The sequence below is a fragment of the Pieris napi genome, chromosome 14, assembly GCF_905475465.1.
Source record: "Pieris napi chromosome 14, ilPieNapi1.2, whole genome shotgun sequence".
NCBI classification, from domain to species: Eukaryota; Metazoa; Arthropoda; class Insecta; order Lepidoptera; family Pieridae; genus Pieris; species Pieris napi.
In genome coordinates, this window is record NC_062247.1 from 7,773,548 (window position 1) to 7,786,794 (window position 13,247).

The window sequence follows — 13,247 nt, forward strand, 5'->3', positions numbered from 1 at the left end:
ACGCTGCCGAACGCGGAGGCCGATTGTGCCTCTTTTTCGCTCGTTCCGCGCTCTCGCTTGCACTTCAAATCTTAAATGGAACGCCTCAGAGCGAGGTAACGCCGCATGCGTCATGTTCTTTCAAAAATATTGGAGATTGTAATTATTATTTGATTTGAACTCAGAGATACCTCAAGCAGACGTGTTATCATCGTTTTCTGGTCAAGATCGGGATGCGTATGACTCGCCGAGTCCGGATAACATATCATGTGTAGCAATCTGAAAAATGGTTACGTTTAGAAACACCGAATTTTCTATCCAACATTCAAATTATAAGAATTAAATTAACCATACCTTTGAGCTTGTCGTGGTGTAACGACAGGGTCAAGCAACATATCAGGTTGATACAATTCGTCTGGGTTTTGCAAACATTTCTGTAGAACCCATTCTTCAGAGCAGATTTCAACTAGAACCCTCCTCGCAAGAGAGGACAAAGACTGTGACGAATCTAGTAATGTTGAACCAACACCACCATTTCCTCTGTAATTCGAGAACGGTTCAAATATTTTCAAAAAAAATGTTTTTCAAAGGATTTTTGTGTTATTTACATAGAAACATCCCATTTCAGAAAGTTTAGTTTGTATATACAGAAGATGTTTTAGGGGAGAGTGGTATAAATGGGCACAGCGACAAAGCGATACAATGACTCAGGGTAATTAAAGGGGGTTTTTATTTAGGCGTAAAAGTGGGGGTAAAAGTGCGTCCTCTATTGTATCAAATTAAATACGCGTAGGTTTATAAATGGTGTTTATTTTAGTACATGTAAACAATATCAAACCACTGAAAGCTTAACCACAATAGACAATTAATCATTATCGTTGTTCCTATATAAATTTATCGAAGCTGAAAATCCAATACAAAAATAATCTCTTGGATTGGAATTATATTAATAGGAACAATGATAACGAAATTCCATGACCCCAAGTGAAATGAACTCCACCCTTAGTCTGTGAATGAGGGGATGAGGTGCTGAACTCAAAAAAGGAAAGAAAACAAACCTAGGCGTTTTATGGCCCCCATTCATCTCTGTTTCTACCATCCTATGAACGAAAACATTGCTAATCAATAACGTTCTTCACATTCCGGATTTCAATTATCAAAATTTATTTATTAGCATTAACAAAAAATACATAGTAAAATATTTTTAAGTAGTATTCGGAAATAAATGAGAAAATACTCACGACAATAGATCAAGTTGTGCGTCACTAGGGACCGTATCACTTGTTCCAAGTATATGGGAGAGTTCACTTGACTTCTTTCCACTCGGCTTACCAGACTCACGTGCTGTTAAATCTCCGACCACTATAATGAAAACAATTACATAGTCCATAGAGTGTGTGTGCGTGCGTGTGTGTGTGTGTGGAGGCTTTGGCATTTAACATTTTTTAGATTCATATTAAAATTCATAAACTTGTAAACAAATCTTTCTAGTGATTTATAAGAATTTAGACAGTTGCCTAAATCAGGCAAAATAGACACGCGACATCGTACGTACGACATATATGTTTATGACTATAATGCCCGTATGCCAATAGGTATCTCAAGCCACAATCCTCATTTTCGAAAATGCCAATGTTAGCAACCTCTTAAAAGATGATTTAAGTTTGAGTACAGTGCCACATACTTTACTTGCCGGCGGCTGAAATTGGTAATACCGTCGCCATTTTGAAATATCAGACTGACATTGTTTATTTCTTAGTGCGTACAATAAATATGTCTTCTATCTACCAACATCTAATAAAAATCCAACGAAAATGTATTAATTTTTATTCCTTGCAATATTAATCACAATGGCAAACTTAATTTTCGAAAGGTTCTGCTTGCTAGGTATATAACAGTACAGGTAATAAAACCTATCATATCAATTGATTCTAAGTTTGTGTCGCATTTATTTAAGCCTAGAACTGTATTTTCTAGACACAAATTGAGCCTACATGACTTCAAATTATTCCCTTTACATTGGTTAATTTTTATTTACTGGCAATACTTATATCGTAATTGGAATATATTATACTTTGTTATACTTACTGAGTACAGCCTTAAGGGTGGCCAAAACGGGTGCGACCCCAATATTCTTATGAGCAGCGGCAAGTAAATGCCGATCGCACGATAATCGAACTCCAGCGCCGCTGCCGCCCGGACCGGGAGATGTAGAGACGCTGTACAGTCCTATAGTCGCATTTTTAATTAGACGAAGCCAACTGACAGTAGCTAATGTCACGTTGTAAAATAATGTTGCCATATTTAAAGTAATAGTGATGCGTTCAGTTCTTGTTCAATCAGATGAATGAACAATGAGTGTGAATAGTCAATCATTTCAAACAATAAAAGAATATTATTTCTATTTCAAAATTGTATAAAAGTGCTCTGATATAAGTTAGGTACTAGTACTAAGTAACTACAATCAGTTTTTTGACGTCTTATTACAAAGCGCGGCGCGGTGACTAGTGCCATCACCGATCATTAATTCAGGGGTTTTTACTTTGTCACAACACTATTTTTATTTCATTAAAAACTGACAACACCCTAAACGTCAGTTGACTTCGTCTAATTAAAAATTCGACTATAGATAAAAATTAATATGGGACATGCATTCCAAATCAAAAACCGTTGATAGAACAATGATTTGCCGTTTCTGATCAAATACACGTAAAAATGTGTTTGTTGACTCTCGTCACAATTTTCGTCTAAAGGTCTAAAAGTCCAAATTGAGAGAAACAGCAGTAAGAATAATTTCTAAGAGGTTATTGAGAATATTGAAGCAGAAGTAGACAGAGATACCATCTTTTTGGTCAAAAGGAAGATGGAAAAGGAAAGAAAAGATGGTCTTTTGATTTCCTGCTATCCAAGAGCACGTTATATCATATGCCATGATTGCTGTGATTCCAAGCAAATATGTTAGGCTAGAGTCATTAGATGCGCAGAAGTAGTTTTTTAGTTTTTTTTATTCGAAAATCGGTCGTTTGTATGTTTCATATACATATTTATTAATTTATTTAATTATTAGTAATGTTACAGCTAACATGCATATTATAAAACAAAACACTTAGACAATACAGAAAGCCAAAACAGATTACATCGATAAAACAGAAATAATTAAGTACATTAATATACAAATATATATAAAAAAAACGAAAGAAAACTGAAATTTAACATTTGAAACAACAAATAATACTACTAAACAAAATCAAAGTCTTGATTAAATTATTATTATTTTCTTTATTTGCCTCTTCAAATATTTCCTCACACATTCTTTGGTGAGGTGGTCAAAGATTATAAACACTAAATCTAGACAGACTTGATTCATGATTTCGAATGCTCTCTTTTAAGTTTTAACTAACGTACTCCGTCTCTTTTCTTCACAGCGAAAGCAATATTCGACAGAAAGAGACGGAACAGTTGACTGATTTAGTTTGTATGCCAATGATGATTCTTACCTGGTTGCGGAGTATCGACAGTCTTAAACAGCCTCAGAAGTAAATGGCAGGTGAGACGTGCGCCGGCATCCGGCGATGGCGCTGATGGATGATTGCTAGCCTTACAAGTCTTTACGAGGCAAGGCAACGCCGCGTGTCGCACAAAGTCCTCAAGGGAGAAACAATGTCGAGCTGGAATAGAATAATTCTCGATGCGTCAGTTGTTAAGAGTCATTAGATGCGCAGAAGCCAGTATTAGATTTTCTGATACTAAAAGTTTACACGCGTTTTCAACCTAATTCCTTGCAAGTTACGTGCCGATACCAATAACTGCAAATAAACTTGTTAAGTTCGCTTTTAAAAGAGTACGGAGAGTTTTTACGCCGGTTTTATCTCTCGGCCTACACCCTCTGTCTTCTTTGCCGATGAGTACGGATGTCTACCGATTCAAATTTAATGACGTCTAATGATGGTAACTAAGAGACCATTTTCAGGGGCCTCAAGAGATTTTTCCCGTACCCATTTTCTTTAAAGGCCAGATACATACCGACAAGTATAGAAGTGAAGACAGCTAGAGCATCATGAGCAGCTGCATCATGTAAGTCTCTATGATTAAGCAGATCTGGGTATAGCGGCGGAGCGTGAGCAGCATTAGGAGGGTAATGTTGCGCTCCACAAAGCGCCACTAGGGCTCCGAGCCATTCCGCGGCCAAACCACTACACCATGCCGTCATCTCCGCACATAGAACGCCTATCTCGTTCACACTGTTAATATTTTTTATATTTTTTTTAACACAAATTTTTAATTGCTAATTGTACTTTAATACAAAAGATACTAATTGTACACAGCATATAATTAAAAATGAGTTTCTAACATAACACTTATAAATAGTAAAAAGGTTCAAACAGAAAAAAAAAATTTTACTACGCATTTAATATTTCACATAAATCTAAAGGCGGAAATATGCTACTAAAACGCGACGCGACGTGTCGTGTCGACACCCGATGTCCATCGTGCACATTACCAACACGCGACACCACGACACGCTTGCAAATTCAGAAGTCATTTAGCTGATTTATTCCCCGCGCAATGTGCCAGCAAGTTTTTACCAATTTGAGGTTCAGATTAGAGGAATGTTTGCAGCGCAATGGTGCACACCTGGATGATGTTATTTTTAAGAAATAAATTTCCCAGATGTCTATTTTAATTGAAATAAAAAATTGTATGTGTATTGTATTTTGTTTTTTATTATATTTTTTTCAAATTCGATAATCTTTCTGGCCCATCCTGTATTTTTCTAATAAACTGAATTGATTAGCAGGTTATTTGTATTAAACTAACAACATCCTAACTCCCTGTTTTTGTCCTTGTATTGAGGTAATCTCATGTCATATAAAACAGAATATTGTTTCACCAACTCAATTAATTGTTCGTCGTTCAATTCGCCAAATAAATCCAAAAATATCTAAGTATATAAATTGACATTCGTGTCAAAAACTTGAAAGACTGACGCATGACGTCATCATCACAACATCCACAACACGCCGATCCAATTCGATTGGATGTTACCGCGTGTGATCACATGGCGTGTTGTCTATGTGCATCTGACCATATTAAATATATGGGATTGATAAGTACTGACATGCATCGGATGGCGTGGTGTAGCGTAGCGTTTTGGTAGTATGTTTCCGCCTTTATCAAATTTTTGAAAGTCAAATGTGTAAGTATTCGAAATATGAACAATAAGTGGTTTTCTTCTGTGTCTAACAAAATAATTATAGTGTCACCCTTCTTAAACCACGACACGCTACTATACACACTATACTTTACAAGTATTAAACATACAATTTAATACGCTAGATATTTTAAGTGAACACATAAAACGTATTACAACAATCAATTATTATATTTTTTTGAGCGTGGCTATGGACACAATTAAAAACTAAATTGATATATTTTATGAAGCTGGGTCATTAATTACAAATATTAACGTAGTAAAGGCGACTAACTATTACCCAAAGTTCTTACCGATCATTATCAACTTCTCTGCAAACGGCTAACATCGCAGAGCACACAAAACTGTAGCGATTTGCCGGCGATTCCGCCACTTGGCGTGCCCATGATATTTCGATTTTACCTAAAATATGACCAATATTATACAAAATAATAATTTCTTGATTAATTATACAGTTAGCTTTTTTGCGTGGAAATAAATACTTAAAATACCAAAAGACTAACCCCAACTATACTCTGATTTTTAATTCCGTAGAATTCTGACAGCTATAATTTTTTGACATGTCAGAGATGGTAAACCTTTTTGGCCGGGCACATTTTTCAATTTCAATACGAGTCTGAACATCTGAGTCTATACATACATTTTATTGTTAGTTAATGTATCCATTTTATTAAGTTCGGTGCTCCAGATTAATGAATTCTACGGAATGAAAAATCTGAGTATAGAATTTATAACATATGTATAATAATACACACCTTTTCTGGGATTAGTGAAAAATTCACTCAGAAATTGTGGGTTGTATTGGAAGTTCGAAGGTGTCGGCGTAAGAGGTGAGTAAAGAGCTTGCCTGAAAAAAAAACGTTTCAAACTCTATCAAAATTAATTTCTTCTAATTAAAAAATACCTAAAATTTTGAAGGATTTTATACATTACAAGAATATATCGCTAACAACTATTTATTGAACACCCCTTGGATACTGTTACTTTTTAAAGAGCAATTAAGACACTCACTTGATCTTAGGATAGGCATTAGCAAAGGTGTCTGCATGTGGGGCGTGGAAGAGATGCGCCGCCGCCTTATACAGGTCGTGCAATTGGGCGAGGACGCATCTTTCGGCTGATCCGCAATCTCCAGGGTTCACAACACATTTCACCAGCCGGCATAGTTGTTCGAATACTGCTGATGTTTGCTCCACACATACTGTGTTAAACAAAATTATTTATTTATTTATTTTATTTTATTTACACTTTGTTGCATTATTATATAAAAATTTAACAAAATTACAAGTAAATGAAAGGCAACTGGCGGCCTTATCGCTTTCGAGCGATCTCTTCCAGGCAACCACTGTGAGAAAAGAAAAAAAAAGAAAATGTATTACATTACATGAGGTAGGCAAAAAGTGCAAAAATACATGAATTACATATCTTTCTTAATATATATAAACTAGCCGTTTCGCACCCGCTTCGCTGTGCGAATTAAAATAGGAAATAAATAAAAAATTATTATTATTTTTTCATATTTTTATCATTCTTCTTTTTAACTTCCCGCTATAAAATTGAAAATTTTCGAAAATCGAGTTTTTAACAGATGTTGACGTTTTGAGGTTCTAGGAAGCCGCTTTTGTTTTTATTAGCGGGAAATTATTAGCCATAAACCATCTAGGAAAAATTTCGCATCGAATGGTGGTAGTTTCATGTCGATACGATCAGTGGTTTAAGCGTGAAAGAGCCTCAAACGAACACCATTTTCTTTTTATATATATATAGATTACGTTGTTTGTCCGCTATGGACTCCTAAACTACCAATCCGATATCAATCAAATTTGCACACCGTGTGTAGTTTGATCCAACTTAAAAAATAGAATAGCTTACATCTCAATTTATACTCGCAATATTATTTTATTGCAAATTATTTGTTAATTATTTGATAATCACAATTCTAACAGATGGCGCTGTGTTGAAAATACCAACGTTTCACATAAGCTACAATTTAATGGCATAACCACCAAAAAAGCATGGTGGATTGGTGTTCTCCTGCCGTTTCTCTTGAATAGTTTACTTCTATGTAATATAACAAAAATCTTAGCCACAGCAACGCTTGGCCGAGTCTACTAGAAAAATACTAGTGAATATAAGTTTTCATAACCTCCAGTAACCCACAAAACCACGAAATATGATTTAGTGTTTAGTTTTTTAGTGAGAATAGAAAGATTGAATTTTTAAAGCCAGAAGAATAACATTATTTATATATTAAAAACTTACTAGGAAGTATAACAGAGAAAATTAACTTACACAATAAACAAGAGTGGTATCTCCTCAAAGCGCCAACCGTATAAAGAGCAAGTGCCGACGTATACGCACGCGGTGCTGCCAAACCACTGCTTGGTGCGTTGCGAGTCGTCAACGCCGCCTCCACCTCCGATAGTTCTTTTAATATCTGTTTTATATGAAGTTATTATGTTTCTGCTGTATATTATGCTTAAAAGTTCTCTTTTTTAGGATAACATCAATTGTTAATACGTGTTTTTAATTGTTAAAATATCAACAAGCATTTTTTGGAGAATATTCTTATAAGTACGTAAAAATCCGCGTATTAATCATTTAATCGATATTATATTTATGTTAGGTTATTTATTAAAATGTTTAGAACATTTTTACAAAGGACAGACTAAACGGAAAACTATTGTTGACTTAGATTTTTTAGATCCAACACTCAATCAAAAGCTACGCAACAGTTTTAACAAGTTGAACCTATTTATATAATAGTAAACAAACCTGAATGCACGTCTCAATAAGCCCGTGCACGTTAAGGGCGATCTCCATTAAATCAAGTGCGAACGCTACGTGTTCGGGCTGCGGCAAGTACGTAGTTGCGCCCGCAGCGTACGCGGCCAATGCTTCACACACCGCCCCACCCACTGCCCACGATACCGCGCCTTGCTCATACATCGACATTGACTGTTAAAATATACAAAGTTCTTCAAGAGATATCAAATCTATTAACTAATTGCAACGCGCTCCGTCAATAGTCAAAAATGTGAATTATACATATTTTACTGTTACAGATACCGGCAAACTTCTTAAGCATTAACCAAGGAAGTTTGCGCAGCGCGGGACACTAACGTCAACACGCGATCGACACGTTACTCTCCCGCCACCGCGCATCACCGCCCGCCGCCCCTCCTCCCAGTGATACCTAAAAATCACTTCTGCGCAGGCAAGGACATTTGTTCAAGATGTTTGCCGGTATCTATACTTAGTTATACGTCTGTAAAAATAAAAATTTCACGTAAGGATTACATTAAATTAGTAGTCTATTTAATTATAAGTACGTGTTTCAATTATACTCTTCAGGTGAAGACAGATACGATACTTTCTATTAGTTATGGAACTATAACATTGTGAATATACAACAAGGGATGAGAACCGGGACCCCTTTGTGGCAGCCGTTAGAACTGTAATATTTTTCTGATAATACAATTCTATCGACCTAATTTCCTACTTACTTGAAACTTTTGCGTGACCGCCTCAAAATTGAACTCACTACGGGAATGCTTCTTAATTTTCCCACCTTCCGCGACGTCAATCGAAAACTTCTTCGAGAATAATTTACATATTTCTGAAAATAAAATCATTTTGATGAAATGAAATAGTTAATAAGATAATTGACTGAATTTACTATTTACTGATAATTACTTACCTTTGGTCATCTTCTTAACCGCATGCTTAGCGTCATCCCTTTGCCTTCCAACGCCATACAGCAGTATATGTCTCTGATTTGCATCGTGTGGTGTATGCTCTGGCTCAGTGGGTGGTAGCGGGAAGTGCATCGTATAGTGGTAGTGTCGGGACATAGTACCACTTGTGTTGGACCCATTAGAACTCGTAGGACGGATACCTGCTAACAATTTACATTAATTTGACTACAATTGTAATAGGAACACCTAATGATATAATAATTAAAGAGCAGCGTTATATGCTGGACTAGCTTAGTTTACTAGCTTAGATTTCAGCAATAAAATAAAATATATCTATTGGATTCTTTACGTACATATAATAACTATTAACTATTTTAATAATCCTTAAAGAATAAAAGGTAAAAAAGGTACGGTTGGCTCAGAAAAAAAAATCGTTTTATATTTAGTTGCAGTAATGTATGTGTATGTAATGTATGCTGTTATTGAGATATTGGAAGACAATAAATATACCTGGGACGGACATGGGACCCATTCCAATAGTCTGCATACCAGGAATACTCATTCCGCCGGGGCCCATCATTGGTGAGTTAACACTAAAAATTAAAGTTCAATTTATTTATCTATAATTTAATATTTGGTCGTAGAAGTTCCGTAACCTTTTAACAGAAAATATGAGTACATCAATTGGCATCTTTTGTTACTACGAATAAGTTTTTTTCTTTCAACGGAATAAAATCTCGACAATTTACGTACTGCAAACATTATCAATAAATAAATGAAGAGCTCAATATACCAACAAAACATTCTTAGATTTAAAAAAATGTTCATAGATTAATGTCTAAAATCAAAACATTTTATTAATACAAAAATTCACTGCTATCTCCTCCAACACTGAAAGTAAAGGTGAGCAATCCAAATGTTCTCCAAGAACTCGGTTTCTTTGTACCTAGGGGATATGTACGGCGAAGGCTGAGGTTGTTTGCGATACCAGAACCAGTCTGTTGCACAGTTTCCCGCAACAAACACGTTGCGCTCACTGAATGCTGTCTCCAACACTGAGTGAATGTGAGATGACTGTGAGCTCACAGTAGCGATATTATGTATCTTATGTAAAATAAAAAAATAAAAAAATATGTTTATTATTGATTATTTTTCCGACCCAAATATCGGCCAATAGAATTGCACCATTCGACGTCACGTGGTACAACCTACATGGTATTATACTGATAATTTTTTGTGAAAATTTTCTCTGGTCGTTGCTTCAAGAAAAGTATTAAGTAGTTGTTTTATTCATTATGAAATTCTTATTTGTTAACTGTACATTTCGTCTCATGGTGCAATTCTATTGGCCGACATTTGGGTCGGAAAAATAATCCCCCGAATACCACACGAGCTTCAAAATTATCGGGCATTTCCCTCAAGGTTCCCTGCAAACAAATATAGTCGTCATGACGACTATATTTAATTGTTTGCAACGAACCTATCGGGAAATACCCGATAATTTTGAAGCTCTTGTGGTATTATAAGTGAATATAAGATACAGGTATTACTTATTCCACGTCATTAAATTTGAATTTGTAGGCATCCCTACTCATCGGCAAAGAAGACAGAGGGTGTAGGCCGAGAGAAAAAGCAGGCGTAAAAACTCTCGGTACTCTTTTAAAACAGCAAATCATCAAACAACACTTATTTAAAACAAATATCGCAAATTAATTAGAAGTAGCCTGTCTAGCACTAGTCCCAGGCCCTTTTATTTTGTATTTAATATTATTCTTTTTTTGACATTATTGCATTGCCTTAGTACTTTAAGGAGAGTGTATGAATTTTTTACTGTAAAATTGGTGCAATTATATTACAAGTGCGGAAGTGAGTTATTTGTTAAGATTTCACATCTAAATTCTTAAAAGTAGAAACCTGAGGCGGAAGTCTCAACTTTTGGATGTACCGCGCGCACATTCCAACTAGGTTAGCGAAGCACCACTCACGCGAGCAATACATATAATAAATAAGATTTCTGTTAAAGTAGACCTATTTGTTTGTACACTGGCTGAGTTCACAAGAGTTGCTTCCTATATTATTAGTTATAAGATGTAGGTATATATATATTTTTTTAATGTTTTTGTCTAGGTTAATTGGCGTGGCTATAAATGTTGTGTCGTTCTATCGAATTAGAAATTACTGTAATGATAGAATAATGATATGGAATAAATAAATAAAATTGGGTTTTGATATTATGCAAAGGTATGCCAATAAAATGTTATACACAAATTAATTCATGTGATTAAATAATACGCATAAAGCGTTACCTGTGGGAGGGTTCCCCAGGATCCTTCGGGCTGTCTGGTGCGTCCATCGAGTTCTGCTGATCTTCTTTGATATGCTGCAGTAATTTGTCCAAATCGTCGTCGATTTTGGAGTCGTCTAGATCCATGCGTACATTCTCCTATATTCAAATACATAAAAAATATAAAAATTCTTGTTAACATTGCTTGCAATATACTTAATATCAATTGTTAGCATTTTTAAGTCTACATTTATTTAAAAAATACAGAATTATTTATAATTTTCATAAATGCATTAGTGAAGTATTAAATAAAAGCGCTTACACAGTTATAAACTTATTGTAAGTAAAACACGATGTTGAATGGTAATATAATACTAATAATTTATAGAGAAAAAAACCAAAGGACACTTGACATTGACACCTTAGTTTACATAATTATCGATAGATGTCTCTATGTTTTTTTTAAATTACAGAGGGTAAACGGGATCACGTGATGTCAAGTGATACCGTCGCCCACATTGACATGGACATTCACATTGCCAGAAGGCTCGCCAGTGCGTTGCCGGCGTTTTAAGAATTGGTAAGCTCTTTTCTTGAAATTACCTAAGTCGAATTAGTTCGGAAATACCTCAGTGGGTAACTGGTCCCACATAGTGCTGGTGCGGTAAATACTGTAAATTGCCTTGACCTCCGATGGCAAAAGATCTATGTACTATTTTGATATCATTGGTAGCAACACTTATACGTGTATTCTTGCGTAGATCTATACTACAATAACGCTTCATCTAAATTTGCTGCAATTACCTTTATATAATAACTGTTTGATACTCTATGGCTAGGCGATGACGGGGGATTTAGCACTTGTAATGAAGAACAATCTGTATATGTAAAAATTGGAATTGTAAAAGAAACAAAGTAATGTTCAGTACATAGACATACCTCCATTTTAGGTTTCAAATCGATACCAGCGAAAATGTCGTCGTCCATATTATGATTTGTGCCCGCGCTGTTAACTGGTTGGGCTACAGTGTGATTCCCAGAACCAGAAGTTACTATGGGCTCCGTCGGTGATATTAGGTCACCTACAAATAGACCTTTATTCATTTTCGTTATTAAGTGTACAGTATCGTGGGACAAATTAAAATCAACTTGGCTTAACCGATTTTTATGTTTTTTTGTGTGTATTTCTTAAGGCTGAGAATACGTCATAAAATATTGTTTATATGTGATAGTCACCCACTTAAAAAAAATTAGCTAATTTTTTTTTATGATCTTGCACTAAAAGCACTCTTAATGTTTGCCCTTCGAAACCCCATTTTCAATAACGATATTAGTACTGTAACTTTTATATATAATACAACGTTTGCCGGGTCAGATAATTTTGTAATTATTCCAAACTATGTATTTGTAAAGATTATCATAAGAAAGGAAATTTACTTATGTTATCTGTGAGCGCTGAGAAGTATAAGTATAATCTGAAATGTAGTAATGTACTTAACTATACATTAAAGTTAGACATTTCCGGATTCTAATTTTTTTTTAATTAAATTTTAATTAATTAATTTTAATTTTTTTAAGTAAATATTTTTACGCTCTTATATTTATTTACCTCGTGAGATTAATGTACACATATAGGCATCGTGTGAGAACACATCTCTCCGAATCAGCTCACCAAACAAATGAACCAAATTGGCAAATTGCTGCCGATTTCCCGGAGGCGCGTTCGGACTTTCATCTATAAAACACAATTAAAAATCTAATAATCTCCTTACTTGCCTTCTATGAATAGTCCATTACTAGTCTAAACAGATTTAAAACAAAAGCAACGTGCATTTTAATATACACTTTAAAACTAAGACAATAAGGAGTTATTTTAGTTCGTAGTATTAAATCTTTTCGTCATCAGTATGCATTGTATTATATCTGTGCGCTAATTTTAAAAAAACATACATTTATATGACGATGAAATATAAAATGGTTACAATTTTTCTGTTTCGACTTTCATAACAATCTTATTATACTTAAAATTAAAATTTACTAAAAACAATTACTAAATTACATCACTAGCTACTAT

General features: G+C 34.8%; 1 protein-coding gene across 4 annotated transcripts in view; it reads right to left on the reverse strand.

Annotated features, from left to right (window-relative positions):
- LOC125056213 (mediator of RNA polymerase II transcription subunit 12-like) overlaps positions 1 to 13,247 on the reverse strand; it is a 35,592-nt gene that overhangs the window by 15,210 nt on the left and 7,135 nt on the right. For 2 of the 4 annotated variants that reach the window (XM_047659225.1, XM_047659222.1), the window contains exons 14-31: positions 12,783 to 12,908; positions 12,113 to 12,255; positions 11,196 to 11,332; positions 9,400 to 9,482; positions 8,892 to 9,092; positions 8,698 to 8,810; positions 7,967 to 8,149; positions 7,484 to 7,628; positions 6,203 to 6,392; positions 5,947 to 6,038; positions 5,485 to 5,593; positions 4,003 to 4,220; positions 3,477 to 3,647; positions 2,068 to 2,208; positions 1,221 to 1,341; positions 1,038 to 1,079; positions 334 to 519; positions 171 to 258 (exon numbers count right to left, since the gene is read on the reverse strand). In XM_047659225.1, coding sequence (XP_047515181.1) covers positions 171 to 258; positions 334 to 519; positions 1,038 to 1,079; positions 1,221 to 1,341; positions 2,068 to 2,208; positions 3,477 to 3,647; positions 4,003 to 4,220; positions 5,485 to 5,593; positions 5,947 to 6,038; positions 6,203 to 6,392; positions 7,484 to 7,628; positions 7,967 to 8,149; positions 8,698 to 8,810; positions 8,892 to 9,092; positions 9,400 to 9,482; positions 11,196 to 11,332; positions 12,113 to 12,255; positions 12,783 to 12,908 — 2,489 coding nt within the window. The remainder of the gene's footprint in view (positions 1 to 170; positions 259 to 333; positions 520 to 1,037; positions 1,080 to 1,220; positions 1,342 to 2,067; positions 2,209 to 3,476; positions 3,648 to 4,002; positions 4,221 to 5,484; positions 5,594 to 5,946; positions 6,039 to 6,202; positions 6,393 to 7,483; positions 7,629 to 7,966; positions 8,150 to 8,697; positions 8,811 to 8,891; positions 9,093 to 9,399; positions 9,483 to 11,195; positions 11,333 to 12,112; positions 12,256 to 12,782; positions 12,909 to 13,247) is intronic. The other 2 variants (XM_047659224.1, XM_047659226.1) reach the window with 2 other exon arrangements.